Source organism: Schistocerca nitens, chromosome 8 (genome assembly GCF_023898315.1).
Source record: "Schistocerca nitens isolate TAMUIC-IGC-003100 chromosome 8, iqSchNite1.1, whole genome shotgun sequence".
NCBI classification, from domain to species: Eukaryota; Metazoa; Arthropoda; class Insecta; order Orthoptera; family Acrididae; genus Schistocerca; species Schistocerca nitens.
The window spans coordinates 398,341,269-398,359,908 of NC_064621.1; the positions used below are offsets into that span (position 1 = coordinate 398,341,269).

At 38.6% G+C, this 18,640-nt stretch overlaps 1 protein-coding gene across 3 annotated transcripts in view; it reads right to left on the reverse strand.

Moving 5' to 3' along the window:
* LOC126198676 (T-complex protein 11-like protein 1) overlaps positions 1-18,640 on the reverse strand; it is a 124,220-nt gene that overhangs the window by 12,924 nt on the left and 92,656 nt on the right. For all 3 annotated transcript variants that reach the window (XM_049935170.1, XM_049935172.1, XM_049935171.1), the window contains 2 exons: positions 7,936-8,059; positions 1,915-2,090 (listed from right to left, as the gene is read on the reverse strand). In XM_049935170.1, the coding sequence (XP_049791127.1) occupies positions 1,915-2,090; positions 7,936-8,059 (300 nt within the window). The remainder of the gene's footprint in view (positions 1-1,914; positions 2,091-7,935; positions 8,060-18,640) is intronic.

Consider the following 18,640-nt stretch of genomic DNA (forward strand, 5'->3'; position numbering starts at 1 on the left):
GCGTAGGTGGAACAACATGGGGCCCAATCAAGACATCACCAACAATGCCTACCCAAACGTTCACAGAAAATCTGTGTTGATGACGTGATTGCACATTTGCATGCGGATTCTCGTCAGCCCACACATGTTGATTGTGAAAATTTACAATTTGATCGCTCATCCGTAAAGAGAACATTTGCACTGAAATGAGGAGTGACACATTGTTGGATGAACCATTCGCAGAAGTGTACCTGTGGAGGCCAATCAGCTGCTGATAGCACCTGCACACGCTCTACACGGTATGGAAACAACTGGTTCTCCCATAGCACTCTCCATACAGTGACGTGGTCAACATTACCTTGTACAGCAGCAACTTCTCTGTCGCTGACATTAGGGTTATCGTCAACTGCACGAAGAATTGCCTCGTCCATTGCAGGTGTCCTGTTGTTCTAGATCTTCCCCAGTCGCGAGTCATAGGCTGGAATGTTCCGTGCTCCCTAAGACGCCGATCAATTGCTTCGAACATCTTCCTGTCGAGACACCTTCATTCTGGAAATCTGTCTCGATACAAACATACCGCGCCACGGCTATTGCCCCGTGCTAATTCATACATCAAATGGGCATCTGCCAACTCCGCATTTGTAAACATTGCACTGACTGCAAAACCATGTTCGTGATGAACATTAACCTGTTGATGCTACGTACTGATGTGCTTGATGCTAGTACTGTAGAGCAATGAGTCACATGTCAACACAAGCACCGAAGTCAACATTACCTTCCTTCAATTGGGCCAACTGGCGGTGAATCGAGGAAGTACAGTACATACTGACGAAACTAAAATGAGCTCTAACATGGAAATTAAGTGTTTCCAGACACATGTCCACATAACATCTTCTCTTTATTTGTGTGTGAGGAATGTTTCCTGAAAGTTTGGCCGTACCTTTTTGTAACACCCTGTAATGGAGCCGCTGCCAGCTTGTCTCCGTCCCGCAGTACAAGTGTCAAGGAGCTGTTCCCCTGGAGGACAAGGGATTCGAACCCTCCTATCAGGATTATCACATCATGCAACACTCTGCCACTGTGCCAATGTCCAGTGCCAATCATCACATGCCCATTTCAGTTGTAGTTGTCGATGTTGTGGTGTTAACATTGGCACACGCGTGGGCTGTCAACTGCAGAGGCCCATCGTTATGAGTGTTTGGTGTGTTGTGCGTTCAGGCACTCTCGTACTCTGGCCCCAGCATGTAATTATGATGTTAGTTACATCACAGTTTGTCTCTTGTCATGTTTTACCAGTTGTGCAGCCTACAATGCCCGACATCTGTAATAAGAGGTGGCCGACCAACCCCATGACGTCCGGATTTGGTTTCACCACATGCTGAAGACACTCACCACAGCACTTCTTGAACATCTGACGTTGCGCAGTTCCTGAAACACTCGTGCCCAGCCTCCGGACCATCACAATCTCCTCTCAGTCAAACTCGGGTAGATCGGATGCCTTCCCTGTTCTACACTGGGACAGCATGCTCACTGATACTACATGCACCGTCCATGTTTCTGACTAGCATTCATTCCTCACCAGGTGAAGCTGCCTGGGCGGCTTTATATTGATAGTGGGTTGGTGGTCATATTTCTCGCTGATCAGTATATATAGCGTATGATGTGCAAATCCTAAATTCAATTAAAAAAGAAAAAGTTATGACCTAACTTTGTTGCTACTATGGGAAGACATATATCTAAGTTAAAAGTTAACTAAAAAGTAGTTTCTTCCCAAGAAAGAGGCAATGCTGCCTGTTCCAACTTGATGATTTTCATTCCTCAACTATCCTGTTACTCATTAAGTACACATCCTATTAATTATAAAATAATGCAACTTGCTACTGCATTCTCATCCCATATTCATTAATTATTTGTATCTTTAAAGCTGAATAGAACCTCTGGGAAGGTAACGGAGCGGTCCCACTCAAGCAGCTCTAGATAAGCTCTGCCCAAGACAAGCTGTGTGAGAGAGCGCAGAGCAATCTCGACTTCAGGGGCAGGTGCAGCAGGGTCTGGACCCTCACCTGGTCTCAAATGCCTCTTGAGCCACACCCTAGTATGTGCAAGACCATCTGCAACATTTCAACCAGATACATCGTGCACTCACACACATATAAAACAAATTTTAGGTACATTAAAATTGGTTCGTATCAAAAAATTTTAACAGAATCAATCACATAACATTTATTCAACAAAAAACATTGCGTTTTTCCCTTCAAAGTAGTCTCAATGAACCCCTTGCACTTCTTCACATTCTTTGGAGCCAACCTGCAAATGGTGTTCTATATTTTCTGGGAAATAATATTGAACAGAGTGAGGCAGCATGGTAAAGGCTATTAATCCAAAGGTTAGTCTTACTATTGAATATTTTCTTCAGAAATAAGAAATATGAAGAATTCATATGAGTCCAAGTCAAGTAATTAGAGTAGCTGAGGTAATATTGAGTTCTGTTTGTTATTCTATATCACTGCTGTGAGAGCTGGTACGATGCTGTCATGTGAATTAAGCAGTGTTTGTCACTGCATTTAGAACTCTCAGAATTTCGTGTATCCAAAGAAATTGAGAGTGATGTCTGATGCTTTGTGACGTATCAGGTGGCCATATTCTTCCCACAGCTGTGATTCGTTTCCAACTTGAGGATCAAGGTTACAGCTCTGACGTATAAAATTGTCATCCAGTTTCAGGTCCATAGTGGTATAACCATGTCTTGTTCACATGACCAAGCTGTATGTTTCCTTAGTATTTTGTATGATATTCAGTGTGAATGAACAACAGCCCATCTCCCTAATTAATTGTTTCAGCTCTTTCAGTCACTGCAATAGTGACTGGACACACTACTGGGTGAGCCATCAAATTTCCATGCGCAACTGTTCGTGCTTCAGCCCACCAAAAATTTAATGTCATCTCAATTCCAAGGTATGAATATAATAGAGGGAAACATTCCACGTGGGAAAAATATATCTAAAAACAAAGATGAGACTTACCAAACAAAAGCACTGGCAGGTCGATAGACACACAAACAAACACAAACATACACACAAAATTCAAGCTTTCGCAACAAACGGTTGCTTCATCAGGAAAGAGGGAAGGAGAGGGAAAGACGAAAGGATGTGGGTTTTAAGGGAGAGGGTAAGGAGTCATTCCAATCCCGGGAGCGGAAAGACTTACCTTAGGGGGAAAAAAAGGACAGGTATACACTCGCACACACACGCATATCCATCCGCACATACACAGATGGATATGCGTGTGTGTGCGAGTGTATACCTGTCCTTTTTTCCCCATAAGGTAAGTCTTTCCGCTCCCGGGATTGGAATGACTCCTTACCCTCTCCCTTAAAACCCACATCCTTTCGTCTTTCCCTCTCCTTCCCTCTTTCCTGATGAAGCAACCGTTTGTTGCGAAAGCTTGAATTTTGTGTATGTTTGTGTGTCTATCGACCAGCCAGCGCTTTTGTTTGGTAAGACTCATCTTTGTTTTTAGATATACAATTCCAAGGTATGTTATATGAGAGTCATCCATAGTCATTTTCACACATCAGTACTGCCAGTACCGAAAATTCTACTGCCTGTATTAAAAATGCAAAACACATGTGCTACACTCAAAACATCAAACACTCCAAGAACAAAGCAAACACAATATGAAACATTATTTAATAAGAAAAAAACAAGAACAGCAAAGTGGATGAAATTGAGTTCCAGCAAATTGGTGGGACAAAATTACGAAACACTGAATTCACCGTTCACCAAATTCAATGATTAGCAAACATTGCACTCACTAATAAATAACTCAATACAGATTTACTTAGTGAGACACTCCATGCACTCAACAGAACTCAGTATAAAAAAAATTGCAACCCTAAGGAGGTAAAATTCATGTCACAAAAAGTATTAATTCTATTGGCTTTGAAGTGATTCTAGCAGAGTTTAAAATCTTGTGCTGGCCTGATAGGTAAATCTTTACATTATGTTTAAGTCAATGACTCAGCATGTTAAATGACAGAATTATACATGCAACAGTAACAAGATGCCATAAAAATGGAGACAACCCAACTACTTGCCCCGAATAATCAGTTTCACTGCTTCCAGAATTTTCAAAGGTTTTTTGGGAAAGAAATCTACGATTGATTACCGACTCATGAGCAAAACTTATTAATCCTTTCACTGCTGCTTGTATGTATAAACACCCTGCTATGCCACTCCCCAGGTGTTGTGGATGTGTACATGCACATCGCCTGGATTTTTCTGCAGTGCTACGGACATCTGAATGCATCCTCTCACTGTTGTGCACAAGTTACTTTCTTACCTCAAGGAATAAAAAAGTATTGAGTCTTTATCATACAATGTACATGTCTCACAGAATTCTATCATTTGTAGAAACCATTGTTTTGATATTTTGGATCATTTATTAGATAAAATGAGATATGATGCTTGTTATAACCACAACTTGCAATGCACAAGCACTTGAGTGTACACGCTGCGTGTGATCATCTTTCGAATATAAAACCCAACAACTCAAGAATGAAATGAGACATCCTTCTACTCTCAATTCTAAATAAAATTCAGATATCTGATCTACATTTCTTTCTCTGCAGTGTACAAGCTAAAATCAGCCATGTGCAAAGTTTACACAATGCATTTTTACTTCTGTGAATTCTTTAAAATTTCTTGCAATGTTTTACTTAGTATGATGCAACACAAGAAGTACAACACATGACAAATAAAAACTCAGTTCGTTATTGAGCAAAAATATCAGACTATAAGATGTGTAAAAATCAAATTTTTTTCACCTAACAGTTTTCGAAAAATTGGATAAGTATTTCATGTCAGCCGGAACACTGTCTCTCAGCACAGGCACCAGCATTTGGTGAGCAGTACAGCCACAACAAAAGCAGCCTCAGCACAGAATGTAAAGGGGGCTCATCTGTAGCAGCAAAAGTGTTAACTGTCTCTCAGTTAAGCTTTCGTAAAATGTTACCCTCAGAGAATGCCACACAAAACTACACAAATAGTCTGAATCAAGCTAAACAAGAAAAATTATTTTACTGTCTCACCAAACCATTTGATTGTGTGCATTAAAAAATTCTACTTAGAAAAACTAAAATATTACTGCAGCATTATTGACTATCCTCTTGCAAAGACGAGTCTTACCTTCATAGCAGAATGTAGAGAATCACGTTGATATGGCTGGCATAACAATGAAACTAGTCTCAGAATGAGAGAACATAAAATAATGTGTAATCTCACTGCATGTATTACTAATCACACTTTCAAAGAGCACAGTCACATATTGTAAACCTCCCTGAAGTGACTTGTCCATATCATTGTACAAAATATCAAAGGATGAAAAATCATCATCATCATCTTACTGAAGCAACTTAACCTAGACATTTGTCTCATAATCTTCAAATGAAGTTGTCCAAATTATTTATCCGAATCCACAGTACCTGTTTACATCTTCTATTATCCAGTTTGCACCCTCCACGTTGCCTAAGTATTCTTACTATTAAGTTAGAGGGGTGCTCATGATGTCCTGGTTGATCAATTTTGTGGCAGAATTAATTGAAAAATGATAGTCATAGAAGCCCCGTGATCCTTTCTTAACTTATAACACCAGGAACAACATCATTATATTATTCTCCAAATAGTTTGATATACTCCATGTTAGTACTAACCCTCTCAGACACGATTTTTTCTGAAGAAAGGAAACTTTTTCTTCAATTGGTAATGCTCTTAGGTGATTTTTTAACGATTTTAGATTCAAGATTTATACAAAAATTTGTACCCTCTTCAAAACATAGTTTGTACACTTGGCCTTCATTTTACGGACCAAAATAACTAATTATGAAATATTCTCTATTGTAATAAATAGTAAAATGATCATTAAATAATAACCAAGCAAAATAACAATATTCAATTATACAGTGGAATATAGTTAACAACTACATCCGGGTATTCTGGTGGTGGTCAGAAGCTGTTGCGCAATGCTACATTGACATGCTGATATTTTCATATTGATGCCCAACAGTGGGCAGCACTGGTGCATAATGAAAAGCTTCAACATTTACAAATAAGTACCTCAGCTTGGTAAAAAATACTTTTGTTACGGGTAAGACACAGTAAAAGTTAATATACAAAATTATTGCCAGAGGATCTGAAAGGGTTAAAATGGAGCTGAGTTTCTTTGAAACGCATTTCAGCACTAAATCGTACCTCTCCCTCTCTCTCCGGTGAGCGCGCGTCCACACGCACACAAGCACACTCACACTCACACACACACACACACACACACACACACACACACACACACACACATTGATGCAATAATTTGTTGTACGTATTCATGGGGAGAAAGGGTGTGGCAATGTAAAATACACTTTTCTTCATAGAAGTGAACAACAAAAACTACAAACATATATGTATAACCATGTATGTACAACATATATGTGGGCCCTTTTTTTTTCCCATACCTCCGATAGGCTATAAATAAAAGACAAGTTCATACAAAACAATTATTTCACTACCAAAAGTTTGTACACTTATGGTTAATTTTCAACATAATCACTGGAAAGATTGATACATTTACCTTACCTGTGGACACGCTTTGCAAAACCCTCTTCAAAAAATGTTGCGGCCATGATTTCAAATGAGAACTGATGTTGTTGAAGATCTTCGTTGGTTTGAAAGTGCTCCCCTCCTAGCCAAGTCTTCAGTTCAGGGAAAAGATGGAAGTCACTGGGTGCCAGGTTAGAACTGTACGGCGGATGATTGAAAATGTCCCATTAAAATTGTTCAAGAAGCCATTGGGTTGTGACAGCACTGAATGGACAAGCGTTGTCACAGATCAACACAATTCCTGATGTCAGCATTCCTCTTCGTTTGTTTTGAATGGCTCTCCACAAACATTGTAGAGTTTCACAATAAGCAGCTGCATTGATAGTGGTTCCAGGCTGCATAAACTCGACAAGAAACACACCTTTTTGATCCCAAAACACGATAGCCATAACATTTCCGTTGAATGTTTGTCTGAATTTTTTTTTTGTGTGGTGAATTTTTAGGCATCCATTGTTGTGATTGTCGTTTTGTTTCCGGTGTGTCGTACTGGATCCAAGTTTCATCTCCAGTAACAATAGATTTTAAAAAGTTCTCTCCTTCATCGTGATAACGGTCAAGGAAATTCAAAGCTGACGCCATTCGGTGACTTTTGAGGGCGTCTGTCAACATTTTTGGTACCCAATGAGCACAAAGTTTTTTGTAGCCTAAATGTTCATTAACGATAGATTGTACAACAGATCCATAAACTTCCGGAATATCCATGGACAAAGCAGTTAAGGTGAACCTACGATTTTCTCAAATCATTCTGTCACCTCATTTAACAAGGTCGGCTGTAACGACAGACTTGCATTCTTGGCCCCCTTCATCATGCATGTCATTTCGGCCATCTTTAAATTTTCGGCACCATTCACGCACAACACCATCAGTCATGAAGTTATCACCGCACACTCGGCTTATTCTCCGATGAATTTCTGCTGCACTATTCCCTTCTGCTTGCAGAAACCGAATTACACTTCATAATTCACATTTGGAGGACCCAACTAAATGGAGACAGCTTGTCAGCACCCAAACCCAGTAGTAGCTGGAGCAGTATCCGGATACAACAGCAAATTCACACTTGGCGGGAGCAACAATGACGGCAGCCATGTTTATGAGGCTGTACTGAGGTCGGCAATGGCGGAGTGTGTCCACTTTGTGCCGCTCGCTTGGCTTTTATACTATTGGAGGTTTTTTTTTAAAAAAAAAGCCCTAGTGTATTCTGTTTCACAAGTACTGCACTCACAACTTGTTTTTAAACACTAAGCTATGAAACAAGTTTACTGATTTTATCAAGATGCAAAATATAGAAAAGAAATAGAGTATATACCTGGTTGTATTTTAAGGAATTCTGCAAATTTTGTCTTTTCATACTCCACACTACTGGCTATGATGTCTGGGCGAAACATTTTAATTGTGAAGTTGGCCATGTCTAATCTCATCAGTTCCAAGGTCTACAAAAGGAAAGCAAAAACTGTAAGTTTTTATAAAATCATAGTTGCAATTTTTGTATGTTTAAGAATGATAATTACCAATCACATTAAACAATGGAAACTACAGGTTGAAACATCAACAATATTATGGGAAGGATAGACTGTTACTGTAAAGACGACCTGTTGAGTTGCAGACTGGCACAATGAAAAAACTGTTACACATTTAATAGCTTTCGCCCAAAGCCCTTTTCAGCAAAAACGACACACACACACACACACACACACACACACACACACACAAGCAAGCAAGCAAGAACACCTCGCCTCACGCACACATGACTGCTTCCACCGGCAGCTCCAACTGAAATTGGGCGGGGCTTCTGGTTGAAACGGTCGTGTGTGTGTGTGTGTGTGTGTGTGTGTGTGTGTGTTTTCCTTGCTGAAGCTGGCTTTGGCCAAAAGCTTTTTAATGTGTAACAGTGTTTTTGTTGTGTCCATTTGCAACTCAACAGGTCATCTTTAAGGGGAATAGCAATCCATCCTTTAACATTTATATTCATTTTATTTAATGTGATGACTGAAATCACTGCATACTAAGGATGTACAAAAGTTACCATTTAAGGCTGGCTGAGTGTTTTAAATCAACAGACGAAATGATAAGGTCACACAAGCAATTATTTATGACAATTACAAAGCATTGCATGTTTGTGAGAATGAGCTTCCATTGGTATTGCAGCTTCCAAAATTTTTCCATGGAACTAAATCGTGCTTGCCACTGCTCTCACTGCTGATTATTCTCCTGTTTCATCCATCGTCTGTTTCTTTCTCATATACATTTAGATACCATGAACAGCTGTAACCAGAGTAGACTTAACAATACAATCAAAATTCAAATAGCAATTTCTTACCACACAATGTCAGCTTGGATGATGCAAGCGTTTTCATTGATATGCAGTGAGTGTAAGCAACAGTTAAGGCCCATTCCGCTTGGATATATATGTTGCAGAAACTGGAAGCAGTAGTTCCCATGAGATTTATTTTACTTTTCTTTGCACAAATGAACGCAAACTATTTCCCTTTGGTAAAACCAAAATGTTATTGTTAGTGCCCCATGTAATTTGTTTTGGGAGTCTAGAAAGGAATCACACACGACCTAACTGTAACAATTACCATCATGTTATTCTCCTACCCAAAATCCAATTTTATGGAATTGATGGCTTTACACAGAGCTAGTTTGAATGACACTTAACAAACAGAACACATAAAAAGTGTGCTGAATAAATCAAATATGTTGGGTGAAAAAAAAAAAAAAAAAAAAAATTGGTGACTGGACAGAAATTACTAAGTGTCCCACAGCGTTCAATTTTCAGTCCCCTCCTATTCGTTATGTATGTGAATGGCCTTCCACTTAACATTCAGAAAGTAGAATTAGTAATTTTTGCCTATGATACAAGGCTTATAATAAATCTCATTAGAGAGAAAGCCACAAAAGAGATTGTTAACGATGTTTTCCAAAGAGTTATTACGTGGTTATCAGAAATTGGAAACTCCCTACATTTTGGAAAAAAAGCACAATATTCAGTTATGTACAACAAATACAGTAATACCAATAACTGAGGTACTCATGAGCAGGAGTCAGTAAATACGGCAAAATCTTCCAAATTTTTGGGTGTACATACTGATGAAAACTCGAACTGGAAGAAGCCTATTATTGAGCTCCCCAAACAATTACGGTCAGTTACTTTTGCATTTTGTATAATTGCTAATCTTGGAAACAAATGAATTAGCCTGCAAGACAAGGCAGGAGAATCAAACCACATAGCCATCTACTGAAGGTTTCATTTTTAGTTGTGTTTTTTTTTCCCCCCAAAAAAGAAAACATTTCATAGACATTTTTTTACATTCTCGTATACTGCCAGTTACCGGATTGTTTCAGTAAAGTACAGTTTGTGTTGTTATTCCAGCTCAGAAATAAATGAAAGGTTCATATAGTGTAAACATGGTTCTTTGGTTTCATTGTCTCAGCACGTAAACAGTGCAAAGTTATTTCATTTAGAAACTTTCGAACTAATCTTTTGTTTGCATACAGTGTGCATACAGTAAAGTCCAGTCAGCTGTGATTATGTTATTTAGCAGATAACGAATTTAAGTGAGTGCGATGTTTGTGTTGTGAGTGAAAATAAATAACTTTTTACATTTACCTGAAGCTCTAAACAGTAGGCCCAATTTTTGCTGCTCATAAATAACGAACATTCATGTAGTGTGGAACATGTTAAGTGATTTAACTCTGTTTGTAATCTGTCTTGCAATGCGTGATAAGTGTGGATGTTGCTGTAGGATCGTCAAAGAGGGAGTGTTACGTGTAGACCGTGGGATGGAATTTCACTGAGGTGATTATAGTGGGAATTGAATGGGGAACTTAATAAGGCTCTCCCATGGAATTGTAGGCTCTGCAAAAAAGACAAGAGAATCGCCGAACAGGAGGCAAAGATTTGTGCCCTTCGGGCTGAATTAGGTGGGAGCTGGGTAAAGGTAACAAGCAATGGGCGAAAGGGGAACAGCTCATCAACTTCTTATACATTTGAGCTATCAATAATGAATAAATTTGGCTAGTTACCTGAAGTAGGAGAGGAAGAGCCTCATACAGCTGTAGGTTCTATGGGACCAAACTGTTGAGGTCATCGGTCACTAGGCTAACACACTAATTAAACTAATTTATGCTAAGGACAACACATACATCCATGTCTGAGGGAGGACTCGAACACCGGGGGAGCCGCGCAAACCGTGACAAGGCACCTCAGACCGCACGGCTACCCCGTGTGGTGCCATAGGAGTGGTGTAGGCCACATGATGCAGGAAAAGTTAGGAGCAGGGTACCAGGTCACAAATATTGTGAAGTCAAGTGCTAGCCTTAGCCAAGTGACAGAGGGCATACGAAAATTGTGCCAAGGTTTTGCCAAAGAGGATCAGGTCATTATAGTAGGTGGAGCAGGAAATAGCCTGGCAAAGAACAGTAATTACAGCATTAGGGATGACCTGGATAAAATAGGAGTAGCAACTACAAACACAAATGTGAGTTTTGTGGAGGTCCTGCAGTGCCATGTCCAGCCCTGGGTTAATACTACTATGAGCCGTGTTAACTGTGAGTTGAGCAGGTTACTGCAGACTGAAATGTTTTCTCATATGAGTGCAGTACCTGTTGTTACAATTGGGAGATGGGATTATAATAGACATGGCCTGCACCTGAATAGGAGAGGGAAAGATAGGTTGGCAGAACTTCTTGCAGGAAATGTACAGGGGTCTACCATCACACAATGCAAGATCCCTGCAGTTACTGGTGTCAGAGGGGCACCTTTTTTTAGGTTAGAATAAAGTTTCAAGCATCCTGTTGTGAAAGAAGTCACTATAACAGAAGAGCCTCACAAGAATGCAGAGAAAAGTAAGGTTCGCTTATTCCACCTCAATATTAGAGGATTGAGTAACAAGGTAGAAAAGCTTCTTGCCTGCTGGGCTGTTCCATGAGAACATGGACACAAACCTTAAAAATTAAAAATATTCTTATTACAAATCTGATTATCAGTTCTGTTAGCTGAAACACAATTTTTTTTTAAATTTGAAGCTTCATTTTCATGTTAAGAAGTGCTGGAACTGAACAAATGACTTTATAACTTGTCTTAAATTTCAGCTTCTAGACCCTTTAAGAAATTAGTTTCCAAAAGTACTACAATGATGCATTGTAAAGTAATTTATTAACATAATAAAACTGAAAAACTTTACAAGTATTGTAAGCCAGCCCATTTCGATAGCTTATATTGATTTTATTTTAGTAGTAAAGCACCTAGCTTGATTTATTTTTTATTGTTTCTCCTGTCATTCCATTACCGAAAAAAGCCAGAAATTTCTTTTTTGGGGTCAATGCAAGTTTATAGAATCCTGAAAATAAACATGCAAATACAAATTTCTCACAGCAGAGAAAAAAAAATTCATTATAAACAATATTTTATAGTGGTAACGGAATGACACACTTGCGGTAATGGAATGACATAAATGGAGCAACGGAATGACAATAATTTTATAACTGAATTTGACTGACATTCCTCAAGATGATGTAGGTCAAATACATTTATATGTTGGCTATACTGCAATACTGTATGTTGGCTATACTGTTAATAAAAACTGGAGGGAAAATGAGGAAGTCTCACAAACCAAGAATGTACTTTTCAGGGAGAAGAAACTTACATTCATTGAGTCTGAAGAGTAACTGCTGGAAGGTGAGTTAATACGCTTCTTCAGTAAAGATTACAATGAAATGACTAAATGGCTGCATACTACACGTAGAATGGAGTTAATTATTTTGATAAACAGTATTTATTCTTCCATAACCTAAGTTTTCTCTGGGAAGCAAAATACCAAATTATAAGGAAGCCTCGATATTGCCTATAGAAAAAGAAGTTACTGACTTCCTATGTACTGCAACAGAATGTTGATTACACTGGACAACAAAAAAATAATTTTTGAATGTTTCGAGCACTTCATGAGGCAATTCCTACTAATTTTGGGTTGAGAAAAACAAAGGTGACAATGACACATTTTTATTAGCTCTAGTTTCTATGATATACACAAGGTGGAAGTATTACATATTAACGGATTGAAAGAAAAGGATACATTTTAATTACATACATGCTAACAACAATGAAAGTGCATTTGATTTTTTAATTGGTAATTACATGCTAAGAGTTTTAAATTGCTGGAAAAATACTTTGCGGATGATCGTGTCTGAAGAGAATCATGTGGTGGCCTATTGACTTCGTCGTCTTTTAACTTGCCTCTTGAAATGGAGTTCTGCAGAATCCCTACACAAAGACTAACAGTAATCTGCAAGCATTACTTCATTCCAACGGCCCTGATATCTTTGTTCCATAACAGGAATGTCCTGATGGAATCTCTCACCATGTTCATCCCTAACAGCTCCACAACTAGGAGGGAAAAAGTCTAGGTGGGAGTGGAGAAAATGGATCTTAAGGAACATGTTGCATCCAAGGTTACAGTGTTTTTGCAGGAGCACTGTCACCAAATGCTTGTAGTTGTCATCTCTTTTGTTGCCTAAAAATCCATGAACAACACCCTTGAAGGCTTCCCAAGCTTCCTTTCCTTTCCCCTCCAAAACTTGGTCAAATGCAGGATCCTTTACAAGTTCTCTTATTTGTGGTCAGACAAAAATGCCTTCCTTAACTTTTGCATCACTTAATTTCGAAAATTTCTCTCTTATGTACTTAAAGTCCCATCCTTCTTGGTTCATAGCTTTGACAAAGTTTTTCATCAAACCCAGCTTGATATGCAGGGGTGGAAGAAGAACGTCTTTTGGGTCCACAAGAGGCTTGGCAATGACATTTTTCTCGCTTGGGTGAATATAATGCAATTTCCTATCTCTACTGTCCCACATACATAAGAAGCAGAAATGCTTTGTGTAACCCAGTTGCACTCCTAAGAATATGGCAATGATTTTTAGATCACCACAGATTTTCCATTTGTGTTCATGATATTTAATTGAGTCTAAGAGAGCTGTCATATTTGCATATGTCTCCTTCATGTGAACAGCATGACCAACAGGAATAGATGAAAGAAGGTTCCCGTTGTGAAGTAACACAGCTTTCAAACTAAGCTTGGAGGAGTCTATGAATAGCCTCCATTCAGCTGGATCATGGATATGAGAAGAAATGCGTAAGCATAGCTGCTTTCTTGGATCTATCCACCGCCTACGACACTGTATAGCAAGAAGACCTTCTCTTAAAATTACAGGTGATTGTGAATGTGTAGCTATGTGTGTGTGAGATCTTAGGCTGTACAGAACTATAAGAGTTGAAGGTCTTTCAGATCTTGTTCTGACAGTTAAAACTGTAGTGATTTGAGGTAAAATATCCACAAAGGCATGTGGCAGAAAGTGAGAAAAGCCTAAGAAATATAATTACGCCTGAGGCAACAACTTATATAAGAAGAGGTGAATGCTCAGCATCAACAGATACATGGACATAAAGCGCAAGAGGAAACCATTATCTAATGTGTACCGTTTCTTATTTTATTGATGAACTCTCAGATCCTGTTTTGTTTACAACCTTTCCAGATGAACCAAATACATTTGAAGAGGATTGTTGAGATTATTTATGTCTCTTGGTATCCAACAAGACAGCTTTGAAAGATATGACTTTTACGAGTGGTCAAAGTGCGGACAGTCACTGCACTACATGATTATTCACGTTTAAACTGTTCCTGCCATATGCTAAATACCACGCTACAGAATGCTTTTAGTGCAGAGTATGTATGTGTCATTTGTCCACAAGTTCATGCTCTTTTGGCTGCAGTTAAAGAACTTGCCACTTAAGCAAAAAAACTGAGCTCTTGGCAGATCAGTAGAACAGTCCAACAACACTATTTGGCATGCACAGTTGACAATGTCAGAATCGACAGAAAGCTCTCTGAGAGGAGATAAATAGCTTGAACTGAAGGAAATGACATCATGCTGATGAACAAATTAATTGATCTTCTCATGGTTTGTACATTGTTCTATTACTGTAATTCTTATACCCTAGCCTTTACTTGATAGCAAATCTTAAAAAGCATAAGCATTTTTGCAGCCCTTCAAGGTGGTGTCCAAGGAATTAGAACTAGAGAAATCACCTACACTGCATCTTCAGTTGCCATATGAGCTGACACTATTACAATATTTGAGCCAGTTGCTTCACGGCAGAGAAGTATCTGAAATGGGAGTTTTGCGTAAATGCCTGAAATTATATTTAGGGGAAAGCTAATTGTCCAGAGTTGCCATGAGGTAGCAACATTTCTCTGACCAACATACTGTCATTTAAAAATGATATGTGAAGATAAGATGTGTGAATTAATGGCAGAGGTAAGACATACAATCTATTTATAGCTACGTTAATAGCCCCCAGCACCAGTTCCAAAGATCACCAGAAAAATGTTGCATCTATAGACTATAGCACTGCTTCTGAAAGAAATTTTAGTTCTCCTGGATTGATTCTCAAAGCAGGATGGTAACTTTTACACTCAGACAATGCTGATGCTCTTCTTTTTGTTCATAGTAACTCTACCAGAGATAAATGACAGTGGGCCACTCTGCACTAACCTAGTGCAAGCAACCAGTCATTTAGAGAGTGGCAGAAACCATATTGCCTGACCTTTAGACAAGATTATACAAGCTGATTGTCAGATAAAATGTAGAACTAAGCCTGCTATATGGATGTCATACACTGAAATCGAGGGTAATGTGTCGGCTAGCTTTAGAGTTCATCTTAATGTAGGAGCACTCTATTATATCCTCAAGCTGAGAATTAAAGTATATTCTCAGACACTGTTAACGTCTGCGCTGGCTGTGACCTGACCACATAATCACTACTTGCAGTCTTGCAGGTGAAACTGTATTGCTCTGCCAATTATTGACAATGGACAACAGCATTTCACCAGCTAATATGGAGATGTCCCCCGAGATTGGATAGACTTTTAGAAACCACTTACATGGTGTTGTAGGTTAGGGTTCATTCACCTTGGTAGACCCTCATTTGTAACTTAATAAATTCTTTCTCATGTTGATATCCACTAGACCCTTGAAAATAGCATTAAATTTTGAAACGGTGGCGTGGCCTAGCAATTAAGTTATTTGGCAGTGTTTTAAGCATTGCATTAAATTTTTTACTCTTTTTTTTTCCATTCAGAATCTTTGACCATATAATTTTAATTATAAATACTCCTGTATTCAGGCATGAGAAATTGGCAGCCTGCTAAACAGAATTGTTTCTCTTGTAGAATACCCTGAGGTAGACAAGACTACATTCCTATATGCTGACCAATTTCTAACGGTCTAATGCAGCGCCTTGTACAGGATAATAAGAAACAGTCTGAAAATCTTGTAAGGGTGTTTCAGGGTAGGTAGTGCCGAGAGACAATTGTTAAGGAAAAAATTCAATACCTTTTGCCATTTCCGAGTTAATTAGCACTGAAATTAGACAATAAGGCAATTGCACTCGCAAATTTAAGCAGCCCACCAAAGATGGTGTTGTCAAACATGATCTTCATTTGGTTCGATTTCCTAAAACTGAACAAGAGAGCAGTACAAAAATTTGACATGGGATGATAGTAAGGATCAAACCCGAGACAAAGGCTGAGTGGTCTCATGCACTATCTTTTATGCTATGAGAACAATAACACTAATTGTATCCGGCAGGTCACTTGAATCTGTGGCCACAGCAGCCTGATTGGCTAACTTGGGAATGGCGCAACGTATTTATTTTTTTCTTGACAATTACTTCTGAGCACAACCTGCTCTGCTACACCTTTCAGACTGTTTGACTACCCTGCATATGTCTTTAAGCAGTTCATTCATTCTACAGAAACCAGTTGTGGTACCGGATTCAAGATAAGGTTCCTGAATTACCCTAATTTCATCCCAGTCACTATATTAATGTCTCAATTCTCTTCCTCCAGAACAGTGAAGACGCGAGGTCAGGACGCAATATAATGTTCTAGAGTGCAAAAAATGTGGGCCGAAAAAGTACAAATAATTTGTTTTAACTTGTAATACTGTAGAAAACATGCAAATCAGAGAGAGAATATATATCATTTCAATTCATATCTTCCAGTTGCAAAAGCACTTTAGGTGTGCAAAAAAATTCAATAAATCACATTTTTATGAAGGTAACTGCCTATAAGTATTATTTAACTTGGTACAATGTAAATGTTACACCTATAACTGACTGCTATTCAAAATGATAAAGTATTAGGAGAAAAAAAGGATTTGTATTGGTCAAAGTTTTCTGCTTGCACAATGGCTGTCAAGTTTAGCACAATTCCATGAAAATCCTAAGCCAAACCTCGCACACATATTTATTGTGCATTACACCTGACAAACTATTGCTAAAAGGTCTAAAATTGCATAAGAAAAAATACAATAAATTAGTAGTAGCCCTAGTTCATTTGAAAAGTTTTTGTAGAATTACAAAAGTATAGTATTACTCTCTAATTCAAGAACCTGGTTCAGCCTACATCATTCATATTACTTCTACTTCCAGAAGTTATGAAAATATTGTCGTTTCTATTATTTCTTATCTGACTGGGCGTGGTATAAGGGGCGATCAAAAAAGAATCCATTTGAGGGCATTGGTGCAGCATATGTACAATTAGTGCAAATCTGATGCATGTATACAAGGACCAACATGTAGGCCAAGGATTAATGTGCATTTGTGTCTTTCCAGTGTGCATGTGGTAAATGTGGAGTCATGAACTATGGCAATGTTATTAGAACATAAGTCCAAATAGGACCAACATACTGTTATTCTTTTCTTGGCTGCCAAGAGACAAACTCCATTAGACATTCATAAGGTAATGAAGAATTTGTATGGGGCAGTATAACGGTCAAAACCCACAGTTGTGGAATGGTGTCCAACAAGGAGTCCTGCTGCTTCATAATAGCACACTTCCTCATATCACAAATGTCTTAACACACAAGTTATGCCAACTCAAGTGGGAGACATTCGAGCAGCCATCCAATAGTCCTGTTCTCTTCTCATGCGATTAACACGCATTCACTCCCTTAAAAAAAGACCTTGAATGGTCAATGATTCGTGTTGGATGAGAATGTGCAGCAGGCAGTTACAGACCTGTTCAAGCAGCAGGACACAGTGTTTTACCAGTATCTTAAGCCTGGTGCATTGGTGGGATGATTGCTCAATGCTCACAGTGATTTTGCCTGATTGGCACACTGATTCTGGACTGAATAGCCTTTGAATGGAAACTTTTTGATTGCTGCTTATAATCCGCCTGAAAAGTTAGTTGTTACAGGATGATGACATGGCAGTTGAAACAGATAGAAAAAAGATTTGATTTGCCGAATAAAAATTAATTTGGAGAAAGCATTACAATGGGTGGTTAGCATTCTCCATTTTAATGAGCTGCCATTCCATCATCTGTTCCATCACCTAAACAGTGAATCAACATCAACAGATCTGTAAACTTTGAAGAGCAACAAATGGTGATAAACTAAGTGACTGCGAAAAAGTCTGGTGCTTGTCATCAAGAGTACTGATAGGCAGATCCCCAAATAGACAGGAATATACCAAATAGGGATCTACAATATCTGCTCAACATTTGCATGGCAATTAAATTGGGAAGATGCCGAGAAGACTCATCTGTATGTGATCCTGGTCACCTGTTACTCTCCCAGTTGTTGAGAATAGCAAACAGAACTCTCAGACTGTACTTGAGGAAAGAAAGTCCCACAGCCCCACCTTCAAGATACAGTTTTTATTTATTGTGAAGTCATACAAGCCACTGTGGTTTTGTATTAACACTTTCAAGGGCTGAGTCTCACAGGAATGACATTTTAAAACAAGTAAATACTTTACAAATCTCCCAAAATTTGTGTGTCAATCAATACAATCTTCACGATACCTGCCAGAAGATTTACTTGGTATTATTGACCCTGTCATTGAACACATTAATTGTTTTGCCCATCCAGAATATTTGGTGCTGACCATGACACAAGATAAAACAAATCACATTAGAGACCATGGCCTTTGATGAATCAATCAAATT